The sequence below is a fragment of the Megascapheus bottae genome, chromosome 2 (assembly GCF_031878675.1).
Source record: "Megascapheus bottae isolate mThoBot1 chromosome 2, mThoBot2.hap1, whole genome shotgun sequence".
Taxonomy (NCBI): domain Eukaryota; kingdom Metazoa; phylum Chordata; class Mammalia; order Rodentia; family Geomyidae; genus Megascapheus; species Megascapheus bottae.
In genome coordinates, this window is record NC_143510.1 from 27,108,437 (window position 1) to 27,132,870 (window position 24,434).

The following is a 24,434-nucleotide window of genomic DNA, read 5'->3' on the forward strand; positions in this document are numbered from 1 at the left end:
CCCATTTCCTGCCTTTAGTCATTGTCTATTCATTGCTAATGTTTTTTTCACACTAAATTTTAGGAAGCTTTTTTTTTAATTGTGTTTTATTGTCAGGATAATGTATAAAGGGGTTATAGTTACATTCGTCAGGTAATGGGTGCATTACTTCTCATGTTTGTTTGTTTGTTTTTTGTTGTTGTTGTTGTTGTTGTTTTTTGCCAGTCCTGGGCTTGAGCTCAGGGCCTGAGCACTGTCCTTGGACTTTCTCAAGGATAGAGCTCTACCACTTGAGCATCAGCACCACTTCTGGCTTTTTTCTATGTATGTGACACCAAGGAATTGAACCCGGGTCTTCGTGCATGCTAGGCAAGCACTCTGCCACTAGGCCAAACTCCCAGCCACTTCTCATGTTTTTGTCTCCCTTTCCCTCCCCACTTCCCCTTGTTTTTCCCCTTCCCTTCCCTATTTCAAATAAATAAATAAACATATATACAATATATCAGGTAAGGACGGAGCATTTTTGATGATTGTTGGTCCAGGCAATTTGTATTAAAATATTCAAGTATTAAAAATCATAATTTCTGGACTGAGAGCATGGCCAAGTGGTAGATTGCTTGCCTAGCATACATGAAGCCTTGAGTTTGATTCCTCTGTACCATATACACAGAGAAAGCCATAAGTGGTATGGTGGCTCAAGTGGTAGAGTGCTAGCCTTGAGAAACGCCCAAGGACAGTGTTCAAGCCCTGAATTCATGCCTCAAGACTGGCAAAAAAATAAATTAATAGTAATAATAACTCACAGCACTCTTATAGATCCATAATCTCTTTAGAAGACAGTGTTGGTAAGACAGTGTCGTAATAACAAATATATGTTAACTTGTGCAATATAGTACAGAAATCTCACCTTTTCAGAAATGCTATTGTGTAAAATGTTGTTACTGAAAAAAAGGAAGGAGGAAAAAAAATAATAAAACAACCTGGAGACCTCTATGGAAATACTGTAAAACAAAAACAATGGAACTGAACAATGTATGAAGTTTGTTTGGCTATCATTGAAACAATTCAACTATAAAAGAAATTTGAAACGGGGTGGGGTGCAATTGATCTAGGTTCTCCATTCTCCGGGAAACTCTTACCTCCAATTAACCATTAGAAAATGGTTAATGGTGCTGTGGCTTCAGGGGTAGGGCGGTAACCTTGAGCTGAAGAGCTCAGGGACAGTGCCTAGGCCCAGAGTTCAAGTCCACAACTGACAAAAAAAAAAAAAGAAATCTGAAAAAAGTGGGAAAGATGTATTGATATTGTGGTTGGTATTCTATAGTCTTTATCTTTTAGATTTTTATATAGTTTATATTTTTATGTTTAGGTATAATACTTATTTTTTAAGTATGTGTATATAATACTTTTAATTGAACAGGATTATAAGAAGAAAAAATCAAGATACCTTCTCAGACAAAGGAAATACTAAAAACCACAAGCTAAATAAAATAGGTGTTGGCTTTAGGGATTGGTTGGTATAACATTACAGTGTTCTATAAGGTTTAGTAACTATTGTGACAAAGTTCAATGACTTCTGAGCAAAGCAGGGATACAATGAGACCTTCATTTGGGGAAACTTTCCTGGATGACTTAGAATAGGTAAATGCCACACAAGAAGGCAACATTTAGAGGAGCCTTTGGTAATTGTTGAGAGTTTGAGCTCAGATGATTGCTGTGAGAATTGAAACACAAAGTACAATCCAATTTGAGCCTCTGTCTTGTCTTTCACCTCTCCCCTGGTTATCTTACCTAGAGTCAATAGGCATGAAAGGCCAAATATGACCCCATAAGGAAAGTGATTTCATTATCAGAAATACCTGTTTCTGGAAGAAATCCTGCTGGGAACAGTGATGATTTTTTTAGTTTGGCCCCTGGTAAATAAGAAAGATGATTGCAGATTCTAGTTTGCCTGGAATTATTTTTATTCCACTGTACCACATTATCATGTTCAAAGATGTTCATTCTTAAGTACTCACACTAGGAGCTTGAGATTAAATGTAAGACAGAACAATGGGGGGACTAAGAAGTCATTTTCAATTATTCCTGAGGGGTTTTTTTTGTTGGTTGATTGGTTGGTTGTTTTTTGTTTTTTTTCTTTCCAGTCCTGGGGCTTAAACTCAGGGCCCGAGTGCTGTCCTTGGGCTTTCTCAAGGCTAGAGCTCTATAATTTGAGCCATAGCACCATTTCCAGCTCTTTTCTATGAATGTGGTACCAAGGAATTGAACCCAGGTCTTGATGCATGCTAGGCAGGCACTCTACCACTAGGCCAAACTCCCGGCCCCTGAGATTTTTTTTTTTTTTTGTCTTGGGAGATACAGACAGATATGAGTATGGTAGAACTCAGGTTCTGTGGCAGATGGTAAGAAAGATGAGACTTGGTCAAACAAAGGTAGTATCCAGGTTGGGAATTCTCTACACATGAGTGCTGGTAGCAGAAATTTCTAAACAATGAGAGTAATGAAGGAGCCAACCACAGCTCTATCTATCAAGAAGGAACCTGGCTAGTCAGAAGAATGGCTAAGGAGTAAAAATTTAAACTGTGAGAGGCCAGTGTCAGAGGTAAACTTGGAGTTTAGGTGTCACCTGGAACTGTCTCACATATCCAGGTTGGCATAATCAAACCAAGCCTAGAAACGCCAGTCCTTCTAAAAGGATAAGTGATGTGCGTAGAAAAAGAATGCCTGGCCTCAGCTAGACCGCTTCTGTCAGTTGATAAGTTGACACATGCTATAGTAACAACAAACAAAGCATTCTCCTCTACAACCATGAAAAATGGGGAGCTTTGATCAACCTTAGCTGGAAATATATTCAGTATCCATGGTCAAACTATTCCACGGTTGTCTGGAAAGAAAACTGCACACTACTTGTTTGATGTAGTCATTTGTATTTATTATATCAAACATGATTTGTTTTAAAAAATAGTTACATCTATTTGTGTGGTCAGTTACTGTGTAGAGCCATGTGAATGTATAATTTTGAAACATAGTATCTTATTCTATCTAGTTACACTACTGATCCTTTTCATTATTTAGTGGGATTAATAAGTCCCTGAATTTTTGCGAATAATAGTATCCTATGGAGAGCTATCATAGTGCACATGTCCTATTAGCCCTCAGAATTGTAATCACTTGTTTTAGCTGTGTTTATGATTCTTGTAGTAGTTGCCAAATAGGGATCTCATAATCATTCATTACTTCTACATATATTGGCTGACAGCCCACTGTAAATAAGAATCATATGTTTTTGCCAGGCGCAGTGGCTCACACCTGTAATCCTAGCTACTCAGGAGGCTGAGATCTGAGGATCATGGTTCAAAGCCAGCTCTGGCACTAAAGTCTATGAGACTCTAATTAACCTCCAGAAAACCAGAAGTAGCTCTATGGCTCAAGGGGTATGAGGGTCTCCTTGAGCTGAAGAGCTCAGGGACAATGTCCAGGCCCAGAGTTCAAGCCCCATGACAAAAAAAAAATCATGGGCTGGGGTGCAGCTCAGTAGCAAAACGTTTGCTTGGTAAGTACAACGCCCTGGGTTCGATCCCCAGTGCCAAAAAAGAGAAGACCAAAAAAATCATTTTTTAAAGTTTCTTACATTTATTTGTTTCAATGAATTCATGGACTTACATTGTATTCAGTCTCTTCTAGAGACAGTTTTGTTATGATTCGGAGCTTCTAGTCAGTAGTAACAAGGAAATGTACTAGATGCTGCTAGTACACAGGGCAGCCTTAGAGCAAACGATTATTCAGCTCAAAATTGAGTGGAATTGAAAGTTCAAAAAACTCTTTAGCATAGAGCTAAGGAAAAATCTACTCAAGGAGTTGCATAAAGATTTTTTTAAAATGGAGATTTAGGTATCATCATACTTCTAAACAGTCAAGACTGTTTGTTCTACGTGATGACAGAAAAATGAAGATCAGAATCTTTACAGAGTCCAACAGATAGTGTTGAAAGAGATGTCAGAAAGTGCAGTGGTGCTCACCTATATAGTGGGGCACTCAGTAATTCCAGAGTCTGAGGAAGGAGATTTGAGGCCAGTCTGGGAACCGTAGTATAACCTCTATTGGGAGGGAAAGGGAGGGGAGAAAAGAAAAGAAAAGAAAGAAAGAAAGGAAAGGAAAGAGAGAGAGAGAAAGAAAGAGAAAAAAAGAAGAAAAAAGGTCTGTCAGAAAATAATGTAGCTGATGTAATATCATCTCTGACACTAGGGAAAAAAACATCTTGTCTAACATAGCCAGTCCCAAATACTTTTCTTAATGTTGTTTTTTTGTTTGTTTGTTTTTTGGGGTGGGGGGCAGTCCGGGACTTGAGCTCAGGGCCTGAGCACTGTCCTTGGACTTTCTCAAGGCTAGAGCTCTACCACTTGAGCCTCAGCACCATTTCCGGCTTTTTTCTATGTATGTGATACCGAGGAATTGAACCTTGGTCTTCGTGCATGCTAGGCAAGCACTCTACCACTAGGCTAAACTCCTGGCCCCCAGTCCCAAATACTTTTGAAGGAAGAGTTGATAGTTTAGAGTAAATGAATCTAAAATAAGTTTCTCCTTCCTCCAACCTTTTCTCTATCAAGAATAAAACATCTGGGGCCGGAAGCATGACTCTAGTGGTAGAGTGCTTGCCTAGCATGCACGAAGCCTTGGGCTCAATTCCTCAATACCATATACACAGAAAAGGCTGTGGCTCAAGTGGTAGAGCACTAGCCTAGAGCAAAATGTCCAAGGACAGTTCCCAGACCCTGAGTTCAAGCCCAGGACTGACAAAAAAAAAAATCTTGACAGAAAATAGTTACCTAATATATGGATATGAACATTTATGTAGGTGATATCCAAGATCAGTGTATTATGAAAAATTCGTATCTGTATTCAGATAGATTTAAGTTGTGGTTGAGGTGTGAGGATGAGTTACCTATGTTTGTCAGAGTTGAGACTCAGGAACTTTTAATGCAGCTGGGCGTGGTGGCTCACTCCTGTAATCCTAGCTACTCAGGAGGCTGAGATCTGAGGATCAAGGTTCAATCTTATCTCCAATTAACCTCTGGAAAATGTAGAAGTGGAGCCTGGGGTAAGGAAGTAGCCTTGAGCTGAAGAGCTCAAGGACAGTGCCCAGGCCAAGTCCAAGCTCTATGACCCACAAAAAAGTAAGAGTTCAGTTGCTAAAGATTAGGGAGGTAATATATTTAAAGCTACCTCTTAATAGTTCAGAGTTTGAATGTGGTGTTATATATGTGGTAGAAATAATGACGAAGTATCACTTTTAACTTAGTTTTTAATTGTCTGGGTTTTGTTTTTTTTTTTTTGGCGCCAGTCCTAGTTCTTGAACTCAGGGCCTGAGCACTGTTCTTAGGCTTTCTTAAGACCAGAGCTCTACCACTTGAGCCACAGAACCACTTCTGGCTTTTTCTATGTATGTGGTACCTTGGAATCAAACCCGGGTCTTCATACATACTAGGCAAGCTTACTCTACCACTAAGCCAAACTCCCGGCCTTAATTGTGTCTTTTACAACTGATTGAATTGTGCTAAGATAGTTGGTTCTTCAAGGGTTTATTTTTCCATTTCTGGCTAAATTTCAAGTCAACTTATTCTTTTTTTACTCAGGGCCTGACACTGTCCTTAGGCACTTTTGCTCAAGGCTAGTGCTTGGCCACATGAGCCACAGTGCCACTTCCAGCTTTTTTTCAGTATGTGGTACCGAAGAATCAAACCCAGGTCTTTGTGCATGCTAGGCGAGCACTCTACCACTAGGCTACTCTCCTAGCCCAAAGTAAAGTTATTCTGACGTATCAAAATTTTAAAAATTGATGAATACAGCATCATACCCTTGCCACTGAATTTTAAACCTTGCATAATTTGCATATGAGTTATATAATTTGATATATTTTTATAGTGACATCATTAATAGTATTAATAGTATTTATGTTCTTTGTCCAGGGTAAAATGACTAAAATGCTTACTAAGTTTTATTTAACTCAGTTGTGCTATGTTATTTAACTGTGTATGTCTAAACATGAATATGTTTGCCAGTCTGTTGTAGAGATAATAGTTGTGGTACTAACGCTTGCTTTTAAAATAACATGTTTTTGTCAGATGACGTACAGGGGGCACAGTCAGAAATTGAGGCAAAACAAGAAATTCAGCATCTTCGCAAGGAATTGATTGAAGCCCAGGAGCTAGCTAGAACAAGTAAACAAAAATGCTTTGAACTTCAAGGTGAGATCAAGATTGCTTTGATTCATTAGAGGATGTATGGAAGCAGTACGATGTAGTTGGATGGCCCCAAACTTGGAATACAGAAGCATGGTATATTGCTCTAGATTCACAACTTCATTAGGTTAACCTCTCTAAACCTACATTTCAGATCAGTATAATGAGAAGGATTACGGGGTTTTTTTTTTTTTTGTATGTTTCATTAGTAAATGAGTGGACCTAGGCAAATTTAAGGTATACAATCTCCTGAGCCAGACATAGTGGTATATATTTCTATATTCCCAGCTACTCAGCAGACTGAAGAAAGAGGATTATGAATTTGAGGCCAGCCTGGGTAGCATAGTGGGATTGCCTCAAGAAAAAGGCATAGAACACACACACACACACACACACACACACACACACACACACACACACACACACACACACACACACGATAATATCTACTAATTTTGTTCTGGCCTCTTTCCTAGCAGCTTGCTTGTCAGTAGTGTTAGGCCAGTGGAATCAAAGCTATTTCCTAAAGTTTACATTTCTATTCATTCATAGTAATTGCCTTTCTGAATTTCATTAATTAATATGTTGGAGCCTTAAAATAAGAAAGTAAATGGTCAATGGAATCCTCATATTTTCTGTTTTCTTTTTTGCCAATCCTAGGCCTTGAACTCAGGGCCTGAACAATGTCCTTGGGCTTTCTCAAGGCTAGAGTTCTACCACTTGAGCTGCAGCAGCTTATCTGGCTTTTTCTTTGTATGTGGTACCAAGGAATGCACCTGGGTCTAAAGTCTCGGCCAATCTGCATGTTTTCTAAAATGGCCTTCCTGGCTAGAAAGAAAATTCAGATACCAAGAAAAAAGGAACTGGAACTTTTGTTACTATGTCCTTTCTTTCTTACATCTTGAAGAAATTAGTATGTTGAAGAATCGAAGGATGGTTTTATAGCTATGTATATCATTTGCCAACATGTGTAAGATCCTGGGTTCTATCCCCAGCACTGTGGGAAGAAGAAAAAGAGGGAAGAAGGGAGGGAGGAAGGAAATTAGTATTCATTTACTTGAACCTTTTATTATTTACTTAATTAGAATAAAAATATTTTGTCATCAGCAGTTACTTAATTTATTGCTTACTTTTGCTTGGCAGTAAACATGAGGATTTTAAGATTAAAAAAAATTAACAATAAAACTTGAAGTCACCCTAGGGCACTTACAAGGCCCTGATCAAACCCCAGAAATCCACTCCATAACAAAAACCCCTTGAAGTTTGTCATGTAAAAACAGACATATATTTGTTTGATAGGATGCCTAGAACTTTATTTCCTGCTTTGTGCCTCTAAAATCTTAACAGCTAATACTGATGATACTTATACTAATGTTTGTGTCCTTTAGTGAACTTTAGGAAAAATTATCTATAAACTCCCAGGTGTTCAATTGGAAATTCTTCCATTAACTCACAAAATTATATAAACTGTGTTCTTACTTTTAGCTCTTCTGGATGAAGAAAGAAAAGCCTATAGAAATCAAGTTGAGGAATCCGCTAAACAAATACAGGTTCTTCAAGGTATGGGACATTCTTACTTTTTTTTTTGGTCAGTCATGGGACTTGAACTCTGGGCCTGGGTGCTATCACTGAGCTGAAGAGCTCAAGTCTACCATCCTACCCCTTGAGCCACAGCACCATTTCCAAGGTATGAGACATTCTAAGGCCATTAAAGGTTGCTATTGGTTTTTGTTGTTTTCTTTCTTTTTTGAGGGGGGGAGGGTAGGTCATGAGGCTTGGACTCCAGCTCAAGGCTACCACCCTACCCCTGGGCCTGGGCATTGTCCCTGAGCTCTTTAGCTCAAGGCTTCTGGCCTACCCCTGGAGCCTCAGACCCACTTCCAGTTTTCAGTTGGTTAATTGGAGATATGAGTCTCATGTCCCTTAGGGCCTGAGCTGGCTTTGAGCCTTGATCCTCAGATCTCAGCCTCCTGAATAGCTAGGATTACAGGCATGAGCCACTGTACCTGGCAAGGTTGCTGTTGTTTTTAATGATTCGAAAAAAGGAAACTTGGGGCTGGGAGTTTAGCCTAGTGATAGAGTGCTTGCCTAGCATGCACGAAGACCTGGATTTGATTCCTCAGTACCACATACATAGAAAAAGCCGGAAGTGGTGCTATAGCTCAAGTGGTAGAGACTTGAAAAAGCCCAAGGACAGTGCTCAGTCCCTGAGTTCAAGCCCCAGGACTGGCAAAGAGAGAGAAGGGGGAAGAGGGGTGAAGGGAAACTAAAGAACAGAAAGTTCCCCTTTGTCGTGGCCTCGACTCTTCTCTAAAACTTGCTATAACTGTATTATTGGAGCCCTTTTGTTTAAAGAAGATATAAGGGAAAATTCTCCAGAAATAAATTATTAAACAAAGAGTAAAAAGAGAAGGGGCAAAAAATTTGCATTTAGTAAAACTGACATTTTTGAGTCACTACTGAGAAATGTTTGTGTTGTTTGCTGATGTTGTATTTAATGCTCAAAATACTATTTTCGTTGCAATAAAAATTATGCCATTTGAAATGGAATAAAGGTGTCCGCAGTGTCATCACTACTGATGGCTTCTATCCATTCAGTGCTGTCATTTCCCCATGTCTCAATGAGTTATAATGAGGTCAGTACACACATCATCTGGAATACCCTTGCCCTCAATACTACTTAAAGATTAAATTCCTGGAGGTCGTATTTGTGAGATACCACTGGAGAAGACTTTGTTCATGTACCACTGTAAACTTCCTAAAGAAAGTTTATTTGTCTTCATAACCAAAATAGTAACCAATATTATTTAAAAATTTTGTCTTGAGCCAGATTTGATTCCTCAGTACCATATACACAGAAAAGGCCAGAAGTGGTACTGTGGTTCAAGTGGTAGAGTGCTAGCCTTGAGAAAAAGAAACTCAGGAACAGTGCTTAGGTCCTGAGTTCAAACCCCAGGACTGCCCCTCCCAAAAAAAATCAGTTAATAATTCATTGAAGAGCCAGGAGTTTGGCCTAGTTGGTAGAGTGCTTACCTAGCATACACAAAACCCTGGATTCAATTCCTCGGTACCACATACATAGAAAAAGCTGGAAATGGTGCTATGGCTTAAGTGGTAGAGCCCTAGTCTTGAGAAAACTCAGACCCTGAGTTCAAGCCTTGGAACTGGCAAAAAAAAAAAAAAAAAAAAAAAAAAGAAAGAAAGAGAATCCATTCTTGTATACTACAAAGTTAAGAAAAGTAAGGGAAGGGGTGGGTCGAGGGGAGATGAAAATGTTGAAGAGGGTGGCCTTGTATTTACAAACTTCTGTGTTAAATGGCATCTCCTTTGTACAACTACTTAAAAGATAATGTTTTAAAATTTTAAATCACTAAGCTGGGCTCTGTGGCTCAGGCCTATAATTCTAACTATTCAAGAGGCTGAGCTCTGAGGATCAAGGTTCAAAGCCAGCCCAGGCACTGAAGACCGGGAGACACTTACCTCCAGTTAACCACTAGAAAACAAGTAGTGGCGCTGTGGCTCCAGGGGTAGGGTGGTAGCCTTGGGCTTGAAAAGCTTAGAGACAGCACCCAGGCCCCACAACCAACCAAACAAAAAATAATCACTAAGGAAAAATGAGGACCAATTAATAAAGGTAACTGCTTTCACATTAGGCTATGTGGTGGCTAGATCCTACAACATGCTATTAATTTGTCTTTATTTTCTGTGAGCTAAAAGAATGATGGATAAATACATTTTTGTAGCCCAATTGCAGAGGTTACACATCGATATTGAGAATCTCCGAGAGGAGAAAGATGATGAAATCACGAGCACTAGAGATGAATTGCTTAATGCACAGGATGAAATTTTGCACCTTCATCAAGCAGCAGCAAAGGCTGCCTCAGACCGAGAGATTGACATTATTTCTTTACAAGAAGAGCTTAAGAAGGTGCGAACTGAGCTTGAGCAGTGGCGGAGAGCAGCATCTGAATATGAGAAAGAAATCGCCAGTCTTCAAAACAGTTTTCAAGTCAAATGCCAACAATGTGAGGACCAACAGAGAGAGGAAGCTACAAAGTTGCAAGGTGAAGAAATATATTTTACATAAATCTCTTTATTCCTTTCACAGCCCTTCATGATAGGGCCCCACTCTATTACCCACGCTGGGTCCATTGATCTTCCTGACTTAATCTCAGCAGCTCTGTGCTACACTTGACTTGCTCTTAACCCTTAGCAACAATAGTTTTATGATTTGTACAGAACAATCAGATACTTTTTTCTCTTTGATAACTATTATATAATCAATTGAGTTTCAATTATATAATTGAACTAAGAGCTTTACTACTAGATCTATGGGTATGTTCTTGAAGGCTATAAATTCTGTAATAAATTTGAATTTTTTACAGTCTTATACTATCTAATACTCTTAAAGTTATTTGTTTTAAAACAGTAATGTGGAAAAACACTTTTCAAGTATAAAATGACAGAGCTTCTTTGTGATATAGCTGTAAAATAATGGGAATAAAGAAATCTGCATGTTTTTACAGGGAAGGGAGTGTACCCTCTGGTAGAATTTATGTTCCTATATTAACAGATGTGTTTGGGGACTATTTTAGGTGAACTAGCCAAGCTCAGAGAGGAATGGAATGTATTGGAAACTGAATGTCATTCTCTAAAAGAGCAAAATGTTTTGCTATCATCAGAACTACAGCGGCAAGAAGAAGAATTGCACAAGTATGTAAAGCTTTTTTCTTAGCTTCAAAATATTTATCTTAAATTTTATCCAAGTTCAATTCAAATTTTATACTTAAATAACTTTGGGGAACAAAATAACAGCCAGATTCTGGTATTCTATCAGGTTTATCATGCTAAATAAGTAACTCAATGTTTGTTTTTCCTGACATCCTCACCATCCTACATGAACTTTCCTCTTAGTCTACCTGTGGACTATCAAGTCCTGAACAGTAGAGTTTATAATCAGTACTGAGCTTGCCTTGTAAACTAAATGGCAGTAGATTTCAAATAAAAATAGTTTTTTCTTTCCCACCAGTGACCCTGGTATGAAATTGAGCTTCTGAATTTCAAATAGGAGGAGATTAACGATTAAGGAGATTAAGAGGGTTTCGGACTGCTGTGTAAAAAATAATATAAACTAGGCACCAGTGGCTCATGCCTGTAATCTTAGCTACTCCACAGCCAAAGATCTGAGGATCAAGGTTCAAAGCCAGCTTGGGCAGGAAAGTCCACGAGACTCCTATCTCCAAATAATGCACAGAAAATCAGAAGAGGAGTGACACTATGGCTCAAAATGGTAGAGCACTAGCCTTGAGCAAAAAAAGCTCAGGAATAGCACCCAGTCCCTGAATTCAAGCCCTACAATGAAAAAAAAAAAGTATAATACATATCATATTAATATATTATATATGATTGTGTATAATTATAACTACATATTATAATATATATAGTAATATATAAGATTAAAAATTCTCTAAAGCCAATTAGATCTTTCTAGGATCTTGCAAGTAAACTGATAAATACCTTAGATTTGTTCCAAAAAAATGTATGAACAATGTTTGCATTCTAATTGAGTTATGAAAACAGTACATGATCTCAGTGTCTTCTCCTGGCATACCAAAAGTGGGAGTAGTTACTCTCTTGTTACTTTTGTGTTTATATTCCTAGAAAGCATTTTATGGTTAGTAAGAAACAAAATAAGCTTTGGTATAAAATTACAGAGATGAGACTAAATACCTCAGAAAATTATTATATTTATTTAAAAAAAAACAATTGTAGTATTGATTTTAAAAATTATAATATTAGCCAGGTGCCAGTGGCTTATGCCTGTAATCCTAGTTACTGAGGGGTCTGGCTCAAAGCCAGCCCAGGCACAAAGTCTGTGAGACTCTCATCTCCAGAAAACTGCACGTGGTGCTATGACTCAAGTGATAGACCACTAGCCTTGAGCTGAAGAGTTCAGGGACAGCTATTAGGCCCAGATAATGAAAAAGAAATTATAATATTGATATAAAAAGGTAGAATATGGGGCTGTAGCATAGCCTAATGGTAGATTCCTTGCCTAGCATGCATAAAGCCCTGGGTTCCATTCCTCGGTACCATATACTCAGAAAGTCAGAAGTGGCACTGTGGCTCAAGTGGCAGAGCTCTAGCCTTGAGCAAAAAGTGTCCAAGGACAGTGCTCAGGCCCTGAGTTCAAGCCCCAGGAAAAGCTAGAATAAGTTGAAGGAATATTTATTCTCCAAAACCCCACATAATATCTGGCACTCAATATAAGTATCTATTAAGCACTTCTGTTTTGTCATAACTTCCCTTAGTCTTTTCACTTATTTTGTGTGTGTGTGTCTGTGTGTCTTTGTGTTTGTGTGCCAGTCCTGGGGCATGAACTGAAGGCCTGGGCACTGTCATTAAGCTGGTTTGTGTGTCGGGGGTGTGGGGAGGGGTATTTTAGTGCTTTCTACTTATTGAAGTGCCTTATTCTCCCCCATTTTTTTTTTTCCTTTCTGAAATCCACTCTATCTCACCTGGTGAAATGTTTAAGAAACTTGTATGTCTACTTTCTGCCTGTGAATAACCACTTGTCAATGTTTACATCACAGTTCTCAAAAGCAGAGTTTAGAGCTTACAAGTGATCTCAGCCTCCTTCAGATGACCAGGAAAGAGCTTGAGAACCAAGTGGGATCCTTGAAGGAACAACATCTTCGAGATTCAACTGACTTAAAGATTCTTCTCTGTAAGGCTGAAAACCAAGCAAAGGATGTACAAAAAGAGGTAAAGCAAAAAGACATTGTGAGCCCAATTATGGTTGGACTTAAAGCCAAAAGCAAATCAAATATCCATGCTAGTTAGAAATGAAGGGGAACAGAAGTCATACTACCTGTCCCAAAACTGACACTGTGTCCTCACAGTGTGGTGATTCCTGGCTCTGTACATGTCATTCATTAGGAAGGCTTGCCTTCAAAAATACGAATACATGAAATTGCATTTTAATATTTCCTTACCATTTAGTTGACCTGTATGAGAAGCTTTCTGTATCCGTTGACTTGATTGTTCAGCTTTCAAATACAGTAGCTTATTTAAATGAAAGTACTTTTTCTTTTTTCTTTTTTCTTTTTTTTTTTTGCCAGTCCTGGGGCTTGAGCTCAGGGCCTGGGCACTGTCCTTAAGGTTAGTGTTCTACCACTTGAGCCAGAGAACCACTTCTAGCTTTTTTTGTGTATGTGGTACCGAGGAATTGAATCCAGGCTTTGTGCATGGTAGGCAAACACTCTACCACTAGGCCATGCTCCCAGCTTAGATGACAATACTTTTGAAAAGGAGAATGAGGACATGCCACTTCACTAGATCCATATACTTGAGTCAAACTAGCCTAAATACTTAGTTCAAATTCACCTCATAGCTAAGCATCCAAAGACATGCTATGACTTCTTACTTTGTCCTCCACTTACTCCCTTTTTATCTCCCCATATATTCAGAACCCTGGACTGGGAATGTAGCCTGGTGGTAGAGTGTTTGCCTAGCATGCATGAAGCCCTGGGTTCAGTTCCTCAGTACCACATAAACAGAAGAAGCAGGACATGGCTTTGTGGCTCAAGTGGTAGAGTGCTAATATTAAACGAAAGTAGCTCAGGAACAGTGACCAGGCCCTGAGTTTAAACTCCAGGACTGGCACAATTTTTTTTACATGCTCAACTGGAGATGTGGCTCAAGTGGTAGAGCATATATGTTGGTGGTGGGGGCAGGGGGGGAGGAGAACAAGCAAGAAGCTGGGCACCAGTGGCTAAGGCCCATAATCCTAGGTACTCAGAAGGCTGATAACTAAGGATCACAGTTCAAAGCCAGCCCAGGCATGAAAGTCTATGAGACTCTTATCTCCAATTAACTACCAAAAAGGTGGAAGTGGAGCTGTGCCTCCACTACTAGCCCAAAGTAAAGAAGTTCATGAACAGAATGCAGGCTCTGAGTTCAAGCCCTAAGACCAGCCCAAAAAATAAAAAATGAACAAGAGTACAAGTCCCTGAGTTCAAATTCTAGTAAACCACCCCCCTCCAAAAAATATTTTTGTTAAGGATGGTGAGGGATGACTTTGGAAAGGATGATTTGACCAAAGCATATTACCTCCCCGCCCTCATTCTCTTTCTCTCTCTGTTGGCATCCTGGGGCTTGAACATAGGGCCTTCTAAGTACTGTGCCTAAGTGTGTGGGAGTGGGAGGAGTTGGTGATATATGTATATGTGTGTGTGCATGCGTGTGCGCTTACATGCTCAAGGTTAATGCTCTACCACTTGAACCACAGCTCTACTTCCAGCTTTGTGGTAGTTTATTAGATTTAAGAGTCTCAAAGACTTACATGCCAGGGCTGTCTTCAATCCTCGATCTTCAGATCTCAGCCTCCTGAGTAGCTATGATTACAAGTGTGAGGCACTGGTTCCCAGTTCAGATACCTTTTCTTGAAGGGGGCAGCAGGCCTAAAGGAAGATGTGGGATCACTCCGGCCTCCGATCCCTTCCCACATTGTCTTGTGGCAGATGGGGAATGCAAAAGACTGATAAAGCTAATCTGCTCATCAGGTATATACTGTATCCATAGACTTGTTTATAGGAAAGATTTTTAAAATAAATTGGAAGTTAAAGAAAACTCTCAAAAATAGGGAATTTTTCCAAATTTGTTTTTAGAAGGTATGTTTAATCACTGCAATTTTTCTTTGCACCTATCTTAAAGTGTTTTAACTTGGGAAATGATTATTGTTCTGTCTTCATGTTTGTTTCTTAAAAAAAAAACCTGTAACCTATTTTATTTTCATGTAGATATGTTAATTCTGTAATGTGTTTTGTCTTTACCTTACTGAGGATATATATGTTTTAGGAGAAAGCTCACTTTATTTATTTAGAACACAAATTTTGTGCCAAAGAGCATATCTAGTATTTAATACTGTAAGCACTTTGTGTTCTTCCAATCCATATGCTATAATTCTTTCAAAATTTGGGAAGAATATTGTGGTTGGAAGATGATTCTGTTGTATATTACTGTGGATGCATTAGATATGTTGTTAGATTATTTATTTATTTGCCTGCTTTTGGTCACTGAACAATCAGTGCAAGATGCTTCTTCTGTTCCCATACATGGCAGTGGCATGTTGTCACAGCATCTAAGTTGTTGCCAGTCTTGGATTGCATTAAATGCAGCACATTTAAAAATACGTCTGAGCTTGTTGATATGTTTCTTTCCTACTTTCTTATTCACTGTTTTCCATTGTGAATGGTTTATAGTCATCATATTCCTTTGTAATGTGAAATTATTCTGTTTGTCCTGATGTTAACATGTTGGATGCTAGTCTGTTACTAAAGTATTCTTTAATGGGGTTCTAACCACTGTGTAATCCACTTTGAATATATTTCTGCCTTAGTGTGTCACACTTACTCCTCTTCATTTTGCCTTTGTTCTCCTTTTCACCTAGATTCATGCTTAACATGCACAATGTCATGATTATGTACTTTCCATACTCTAACAAAACTAAACTATTACAAGCCCAGATGTAATTGTCTTTATAAAAAAAGGACCAAGGTATTTGTAATATTATATATTTCTCTCTTAATTAGGAACAAACTCATTTTATACCTCAGATTTATAAAGCAAGGTGCCACAAAATAGTATCTAAGCAAGGTGTGAAATTCAGCTGTAGAAGGTGGCCTTAGAAGACAAATTAAATTTGATGCCTGTGACAGCTTTAATATGAATACTTAACAATCCAAAAGATTGAGAAAAGTATATTTTATTAGTCATTATTAAAAGAAAAGATGGTACATAAATCTTTAGATTTCATGTTAGAATCTTTATATTTCAGTGTAGTATGAATATAATTTAAGAGTTTTGGTGTCATGCCTGAAATCCTGAGGCAGCAAGATCAAGACCCAGTGGAGCTGTGTAGCAAAAAGAAATGAAACCAAGAGTTCATAAAACATTGAACATACAAATCTATCTTGCAGAGAAAGACTGGCCAAGTTGTTTGGCTTCACTGTCTTGTGGTGGAGCCAGAGTCTTCCCATCGACCCCTGTGCTAGAGGTCAGTGGCAGGCTCTCCCTAACTGAGCTGCTGTCTCATGGTTCTGCTTCACAGCTCTTGGAGTGGAGAAATGATTAAGTTCTTTGACAGAAAGGGTAGTCTAAACATATAAATGATAGCAAAGTAAGGGAAAGATTTGGTATCAAAGCACTTTTTCTTTTTTTCTTTTTTTTTGCCAGTCTTGAGCTTGCGCGCAGGCCCTGAGCACTGTCCTACGGTTTTATCAAAGCTAGAACCCTACCACTTGAGCCACAGCACCACTTTGGCTTTTTCTATATATGTGGTACCAAGGAATCGAACCCAGGTCTTTGTGCATGCTAGGCAAGCACTCTGCCACTAGGCCAGACTCCTGGCCTCAAAGCACTTTTCATTCTTTATTAGTCAATGTTAAGATTCAGTTCATAGAGCTGATGACTCATACCTATAATTCTAGCTACTCAGGAGGCCGATATCTGAGGGTCGTGGCTCAAAGCCAGCCTGGGCACAAAAGTCTGTGAGACGCTCATTTCCAATTAACCATCAAAAACTGGAAGTGGCGCTGTGGCTCAAGTGATAGAATGCTAACCTTGAGTTGAAGAGCTCAGGGACAGTGCCCAGGTCCAGAATTCAAGCCCCAGGACCAAAACAACAACAAAAAAGAATCAGTTCCTTAGTCATTGAGAATTGACTATGTTCCAGTTTGCTGAAACTAGTCTAGGTACACTGACTTTGCCTTGGCAGCCTGCCAGTATCCGTTTGCCTTCTGGGATTAATCCATTAGCAACTGTTTTTTAAATGGAAAAAAAAAAAAAACAGTCATAAATCCTATAAATTTTACTTTTTAGTTCATTCTTTAACTTTCTAACTAGACTCATTCTGAAAAGATTGTTAAATAACAATGTTGGATAACAGGCAATCATTCATATATTCACCTTTCTGGTGATCTGTGTGTTGACTTTGAACTCTTTCTTTAACCCCCATCTCTCTAATCTTTTAAATATTTCTGTCCTTCTTAATATTTGCTGATTTGAGCATGATGAGTTTCTAGTCATCCTAAGATGTTTTGCATTTTTCAGCAGCACCATTATAAAAATGTCCTTCTGGCTCTTTCCCCCCAGTAGTTAATTGAAGATGAATCTTTATCCTGTTTTTAAACTGTGATCCACCAGCATTTGGCTCCAGAAGCAGAATTATTTTTAATCATTTAAACTTTTTAAATAGTTTTTAAATAGAGAAAGAAATTGTAAGGGACATCCACGAAAATCTGCTAAAACAACTTAGTTGACTTTGCTTTTTTAACCAGGATAAAACTCAGGCTTATTTTATTTAGGGTCTGAAATTTTTCTTCACTTGCTTTTCTTTTGCTTATTGGAATTTCAATATTTTTAAATTTTAATTATTTTGCCAGTCTGGGGCCTTAAACTTGGCCTGAGCGCTGTCTTTGGTCTTTCTCAAGGCTAGAGCTCTACCACTTGAGCCACAGCATCATTTCTGGCTTTTTCTATGTATATGATACCAAGGAATCGAACCTGGGTCTTCATGCATGGTAGGCAAGTACTCTACTACTAGGCCAAGCACCCAGCCAGGAATTTCCAGTTTTTTTATCCACAACTCACTTGGTGGAAAAAATTACCTTTTAGATGACAAAATAGTTACCTTTGTTGATTATTCTCAACACCTGGAGCAGAAAATTCTTACATAGAATCAACACTGAAGAATTCTTATTGTGGGTCAAAATGATTCTTATACTCCTTAAAATAAAATTTGAGTTTGGTGTTGAAGGTAAATAAACAAGGGTCTGGTATTGGAGGCATGCTTAGGTTAGAGATTGCCAGCCAATGAGCAAAAGCAAGTATCAGATAACAAGTTTCAGTCTTGGTCTCTGAAGAAAAAAAAAAAAAAAACAGAGAGAAGCCTAACTGGAACCATAACTTCATACCCATTTTAAGTCAAGTCTGCACACTCTTTTTTCTTTGCCTTTAGTATGAAAAGACACAGACTGTACTCTCAGAACTGAAGTTGAAGTTTGAAATGACTGAGCAGGAAAAGCAATCAATCACAGATGAGCTCAAACAATGTAAAGACAACCTGAAGCTTCTCCGAGAGAAAGGAAATAATGTAAGTCTTTGCCAACTTGGCTTAGTTTTGACTGAGAGGAAGGCGAGGGCCTGGAAATTGATTTTCAGTGGACTTTATTACTGATTTTGGAAACTAGTGGCTAGTATTCAGGATCTGCTTTTCATCATGAAAGTCTATGATGGAATCATTGGGCTATCAGTTTTCCATAAGAATTTACCCCTTTAATTTGTGTCCCTAAAAGAGCCTAAGGACTACCTGGAAGAAGAATCTTGTTTACCAAGATTCAACTTGCTCAAGAACTTTTTCCAGATGAGTCTGAAGTTCTTCTGTCACTGACGCCATCATCTGGTTCTCATTTCTTCATTGGTAGGAAATGAAGCATTGTACCACCAGAGGTTCATATAATGGAAAGTAGCATGTGTAGATCCTTAACATTTAGTTGTATCAGAAAAGGGAGATTTAGATTTAGGATGGTTGCCATTTAATACTAATAACGTTAATTCCTAAAAAGCTTATTGTCTGACACCCTATAAGGACTAGGAAATAACTGGTGGATTTTGTAGAGCTGTCTAGGTGAGTTAGTGAGACAGACACAAGGATTGAAGAGATGGAAGAATGTTTTACTGTAAATTGAGTTTGGTAGTATTTGTTTTTCGTTTGGTAGGACAGTCTTTAAAAAGATGTTATACTAAATAAATGTCATGTTGTATGTTTTGGTGGTCACTGCCTTTTGTGGGCCCTAACTGGTAGATGTTCAGTGTGGTTGGTTGTGCTCTGACTTAATACAAAGTCTGTCACGGCTTAGACACTGCAGTGGATGTAAGCCACATGCTTCCTGTGGAAGAAGGCACTCTGCTTTAAGTTGCAACAAACACAAGTGCAAAAAAGTGATATTGCATGGCCATCCAGTTGTGCAGTTGTATTCCAAATGCTCATGAGTTTTGTCCAGCTGTCTTTGCTTGAGAAAGTCAGATTTTAGACAGTAATGGATTGCTGCTTATGTAGAAGCCTTTTAGAAATTGATTACTTAAATGAGAAGGCTTTATGCTAGCAAAAATGGATTGCATTAATTTATGTTAAAAGTAGATTATAAAATTCTAAAATCAGATCGCAGTGGTTGATTACTTTGTTCTTTTGTGTTAATCCATATACCTCTGATTATAGTATTTCAATCCTTCTTCTAAGTTAACCTATGAAGACATCTAGCATAGTCAGAATGGACCCCTCCCCAATATATTTACCTGTAGTGGTAAAAAAATGTATTTTACCTTAGCGTGAGTTTCCCTTTGTTGTGACACTTAAAAACTCAATCAGAACTGGAAGTATTAGCTGGGCACTGTTATCTCACACCTGTAATCCTAGCTACTCAGGAGGCTGAGATCTGGGAATCATGGTTCAAAGCCATCCCAGACATGAAAGTCCAAAAGACTCTTATTTCCAGTCAACCACTAGAAAACCAGAAGTGGTGCTATGACTCAAGTGGTAAAAGTGGTAGCCTTGAGCTGAAGAGCTCAAGGACAACACCCAGGCCCAGAGTTCAAGCACCATGACCTAACAAAAAAAAAAAAAAAGAACTGGAAGTATAGTTGAAGTGGTAGAGATCCAGCGTTTCACTAAAGGGTAGCACAAGGCCCTGCTTTCAAGTTCCCATACTGAAATAAATCAATTTCTTCCTTCAAAATAGGAAGTCCTGAGACTCAGCTGCCTATCCTGACATACCAAATGTTCATCATATATTATTTCACTTTCTTGCCTGATTTAAGAAGTATACATCATCACAGGGCACTTTTTAAACCAGAAAAAAATACCTCGTTAAAAGCAGGAGAGTTTTAAGTGGGGAAAGAGAAAGGGTTTGATGGAGGAGTACAATAAATCTTAGCTATTGTCTAATAAGTATGTTATTTCCAGTAGAATTTCAAATATAGAACAAAGATAACAAAACATTATGAATCAGAGCATCACTTGGTATATTGTTGTTGCTCTGCCTTAGTATGTGCTATGTTTCATTAGGATATCCATAATGACCTTTTAACTTCGTAGTTTGCCAACATATGTGACACAGTTTGTCCTTCTAGATTGTGTTAGATGTCTTTAAAATGTTTGAATCAGTGGAAAACCTGAGTAATACACTTCTATTACCTCAGTCTTCCTTTCCTTCCTCCCGCCCCCCTGGGGTCTAAATCATCTTATCTAATTTTTTGATAGCATAAAATGATTTTAATATCCCTTCCCTTCTTTAGCCTTCCATATTACAACCCGTCCCAGCCGTATTCATCGGCCTATTCCTGGCTTTCCTGTTTTGGTGTTTCGGTCCATTGTGGTAGAGAAAGGTACAAGCACTACTGTTGAGTCCTTGTCTGTGTGTCCCCGTCACCTGTTTGTGCCATATTTGTAAAATAGTGCATGGCAAAACCACACGGGTGTTTTGTTAGCTGAAGCAAACCCTTCATTTAGTATGCCATGTATTTGTGTCATTCCAATGAACAATCAACTAATCACATAACATTTTGTCTTGTTTCCTTTGTAGTAATGCTAACCATAAATTAATTCCAATGTAACCAGTTATTAATATGCTTCCTTTAATTGAGTCTTTATCTCTAGCAAACTGGAGTAAACAATAAATTTCAACAATATTAGTATCCCCTTCCCAATTATGTGCTTATTCAGATTTGAATGAAAAATGAAGAGTTTGCATCTTTGAAGTTTTAGCAGCTTTCTTCTCCTTCCTTTCTTCCCTCTTACCATCTTACAGTGTAGAGTTTCTTTGTTTCAACCATTTGCCTGTTTCCTCTCTGGCTATAAATATGAAAGGTAATAAAAGATATAGCCCTCAGAAAGTTAACAGGGCCATCTATTCCTTGCGTGCCTCTAAGTGGCACGTGTATGAGCATAGCATATGAAATGATCACATAACTTCATTTCATTAGACAAGATCTTGAACAGAAGCATCAGAGGATCTAGGTAATGACATTTTCCTTCTGATTCTGACCTGATTCTTTATCTGTGGTTTCAAGTTAGAGAATCAAAGCCTAGAACATTTTCTTTCTGTCACCCTAGCCACAAGCATCTGTATAGAACTATCCCAACACATGAGTCTGGTGTTCATCAGGAAATAAATTGGAACCTATGGATATCATATAAATAAAGCAGGCAAATCCCAGAGGGCTTTTAGAAGTCATTGAAAACTGCCCAGGTTTTTCCTGGGCTGTATTGAACTTCCCAGCAGTGGTCCTACTATTACAGTCTTCCTTTCCCTTGCATTTGCTCTCTTCTTTCCTTTCTCCCTTCCCATATACCTTATTCATACAATGCAAGGACAAGATTTTTCCAGTATTCTGCTAAACATTCAGGACTCTCTGGAACCAAGGGGTTAATAGGTATGGAAAGAGGGGAGAATGTGATATTGACTCTTGGTTTCTTTCCACACAGAAACCCTGGCCCTGGATGCCCATGTTGGCTGCCCTGGTTGCGGTGACAGCCATCGTGCTGTATGTGCCAGGTCTGGCCAGAGCTTCTCCATGAGAGTGTTTCTTGAGTCCGTACACCGTCCTCCCTCTAGAAGCTGGCATCACACTCATGCTGGGGACAGACAGAATCATTTTCTTCCTTTTTACCTCTTAAATCAGCAAAGTGCAAGAATACAGCTATAGGGTCATTGCTTTAAATTATATAAAATGTTATCTGTCTATAGAGAGGATATAAAAGTGTGACTTTATTCTACTGTAAGCAATAATTTGCTTGCAATTTTTCATGTAATTTTTAAATTAGTATGTCGAGATTCTGACTATTATGGTGGCCTAATGTAGGCTTCTTGGTACACAAAATTATTTATACCATTAAATTTATGGGTATTTTACTCTGAATACTGATGGCCAGATAATTCATTTTTCTGATTCGATAACTACCCAAACCAAACAACCAATACATACATGGGAAGAGAGGCCCTGTGTGCTCAGTGCCTATCAGTTTGAAATGTATACACATATATATATTTTTTTTACATATTTACACCATTTTTACTTGTTATAAAACCACTGAGCTATTGGGAACAAGATTTAGAGACAACTATTTGTGTGAATTTTTTTAAGGAAAAAATACATTTGGGTAATATTCTGTTATAGTGATAATTTGGGGAATATGTGCATATTTGTTCAGCCTTAATGTGACTTGAAGATGTAGAGGACATCACCTTAGAAAAACTTTCCATGAGAGTGTGTATTTTCTTGAGCAAACTGAAGTATTTCGGGAGCAAAAACAGTAATTACACAATTTCAGTGCAGTCAACCAAACTGTTGAGTCAATTGGAATGTAATTTATTAAACCTCATGTATTTAAAGAGATATTTTCTTTAAAAGCCAAGTTACTTTTTCATATATGACATTTTAGAAAGCATGATTTTTTTTCTGTCATCTTTTCCTCCAAGCATGTTTAACTGAAGAAAGAATTATATCTTTTTAGATAAGCTTTTATTGACTTAGTTTGGTTATAATGTTTCCAAACTAATTCACATCAAGGTGAGCTGTTGTTACTTACCCACAAATTTCCGGTCAAGTATGCAAATGGTTATTTTCTTTTTGTTGCTGTTAATTGGGACTTTTTGTTCATTAGAAGCACAGTTCCCAAGATCGGTAGTGTTCTATGCACAGTGAAGCACCTAAACACTGCTTGATGTTATAAATTTTAAAACACAGAAATGAAAGCTTAGCTATGGTATTGTTGAGCACCATAGTTATGTCAGTAAAGTTTATTTAGGTCCTAGAATGTCCTAAAGTATCACATAGTTAAAATTTTCAGTCAGTAAAGACTGGGAGGGAAAGTCAGTGAAATGGATTCGATGTTCTGTGGAAATACATAGATCTAGGCAGATATTGAAACGGGAGTTTAAGATATAATTTGCCTTGTGAGTTTTGACAGTCATTGTTTATATTTTAAAAGTTATGTTTTCAAGCTACTTGGGATTGCTGTTGAGAGGATCACTAGGTTTATGGAGGAATTAGTCACAAATGACTTATAGAAAATACTGTCATATAGTTGATTTAATCATTTTCTGTTGCAGGAAGCCACTCCACCACAGAATGCTAATATGCCAGTGGTACCCAGTACCTCTTGTATATAGGTTATTGCAAATATTGTTCTGAAATGCTTAACTTCAAAATTACATTTTTTAAAGTAAATAATTGTTTGAAATCTATTTTGTAAAGATATAAAGTACAATAGAATTTCTGGAGTACAGATTAAACTATTTGCACTAACACACGTGATGTGCATGATTTAATAAAATAACTTTACTCTCCCTATGCATGTTTGAGTTGGATATCATTGAAATTCTTATGGTGGATTTGATTTGGTTGCTCATAGTCTTTGCTTGAAGTGGCTTTATGCAACATAATATACTGGTGTTCTTTTTTTTTTTTTTCTTGTGGGTCATGGGGCTTGAACTCTGGGACTGGGTGCTGTCTCTGAGCTCTTCAGCTCAGGGCTACTGCCCCACCCTTGAGCCACAGCCCCACTTACCATTTTCTAGTGATTTATTGGAGATAAGAGTCGGATTCTTTAGTACCGAGGCTGATTTTGAACCACCATCCTCAGATCTCAGCCTCCTGAGTAGCTAAGATTACAGGCGTGAGCCACCGCACCCTGGCTATAATGGTGTTCTTCAGCAATTAGAAAACACGGGTGGGCACTGGTAGTTCAGTTTGTTTGAGGTTAAAGAAAGGAGTAGTATGCCTTATTAATGACAGTCATTGAGAAATTTTAAACACAGTAAGTTAAAAACTGAATAATCCACCAGGCACTAGTGACTCATACCTATAATTCTAGCTACTTGGGAAACTGAGATCTTAGGATCACAGTTTGAAGCCAGCCCAAGTAGAAAGTCTGTGAGACTCTTTTTAATTTTTTTTAAATTTTTTGTTGCTACTATCAAGACAATGTACCAAGGGGTTATATAGTTATATAAGTCAAGTAAAGACTACATTTCTCTTTTAGAAAATATTACTTTTCCCTTACCATGGTACTTTATCTTCAATAAATTACCAAAAAACAGAAGTGGAGCTGTGGCTCCAGTGATAGTGTTAGCCTCAAGATTTAAAAAAAAAAAA

At 38.1% G+C, this 24,434-nt stretch overlaps 1 protein-coding gene across 33 annotated transcripts in view; it reads left to right on the plus strand.

The window, feature by feature from the left end:
• The window catches only part of Slmap (sarcolemma associated protein), a 113,186-nt gene extending 89,927 nt beyond the window's left edge, over window positions 1–23,259 (plus strand). For 14 of the 33 annotated variants that reach the window (XM_090322598.1, XM_090322645.1, XM_090322704.1 and 11 more), the window contains 7 exons: window positions 6,102–6,224; window positions 7,704–7,778; window positions 9,962–10,282; window positions 10,814–10,931; window positions 12,812–12,983; window positions 18,238–18,372; window positions 21,763–23,259. In XM_090322598.1, the coding sequence (XP_090178724.1) occupies window positions 6,102–6,224; window positions 7,704–7,778; window positions 9,962–10,282; window positions 10,814–10,931; window positions 12,812–12,983; window positions 18,238–18,372; window positions 21,763–21,855 (1,037 nt within the window). In that variant the 3' untranslated portion in view covers window positions 21,856–23,259. Of the gene's footprint in view, window positions 1–6,101; window positions 6,225–7,703; window positions 7,779–9,961; window positions 10,283–10,813; window positions 10,932–12,811; window positions 12,984–18,237; window positions 18,373–20,573; window positions 20,664–21,762 lie in introns of all 33 variants that reach the window. The other 19 variants (XM_090322607.1, XM_090322616.1, XM_090322688.1 and 16 more) reach the window with 3 other exon arrangements.
• The last annotated feature ends 1,175 nt before the right edge of the window (window positions 23,260–24,434 follow it).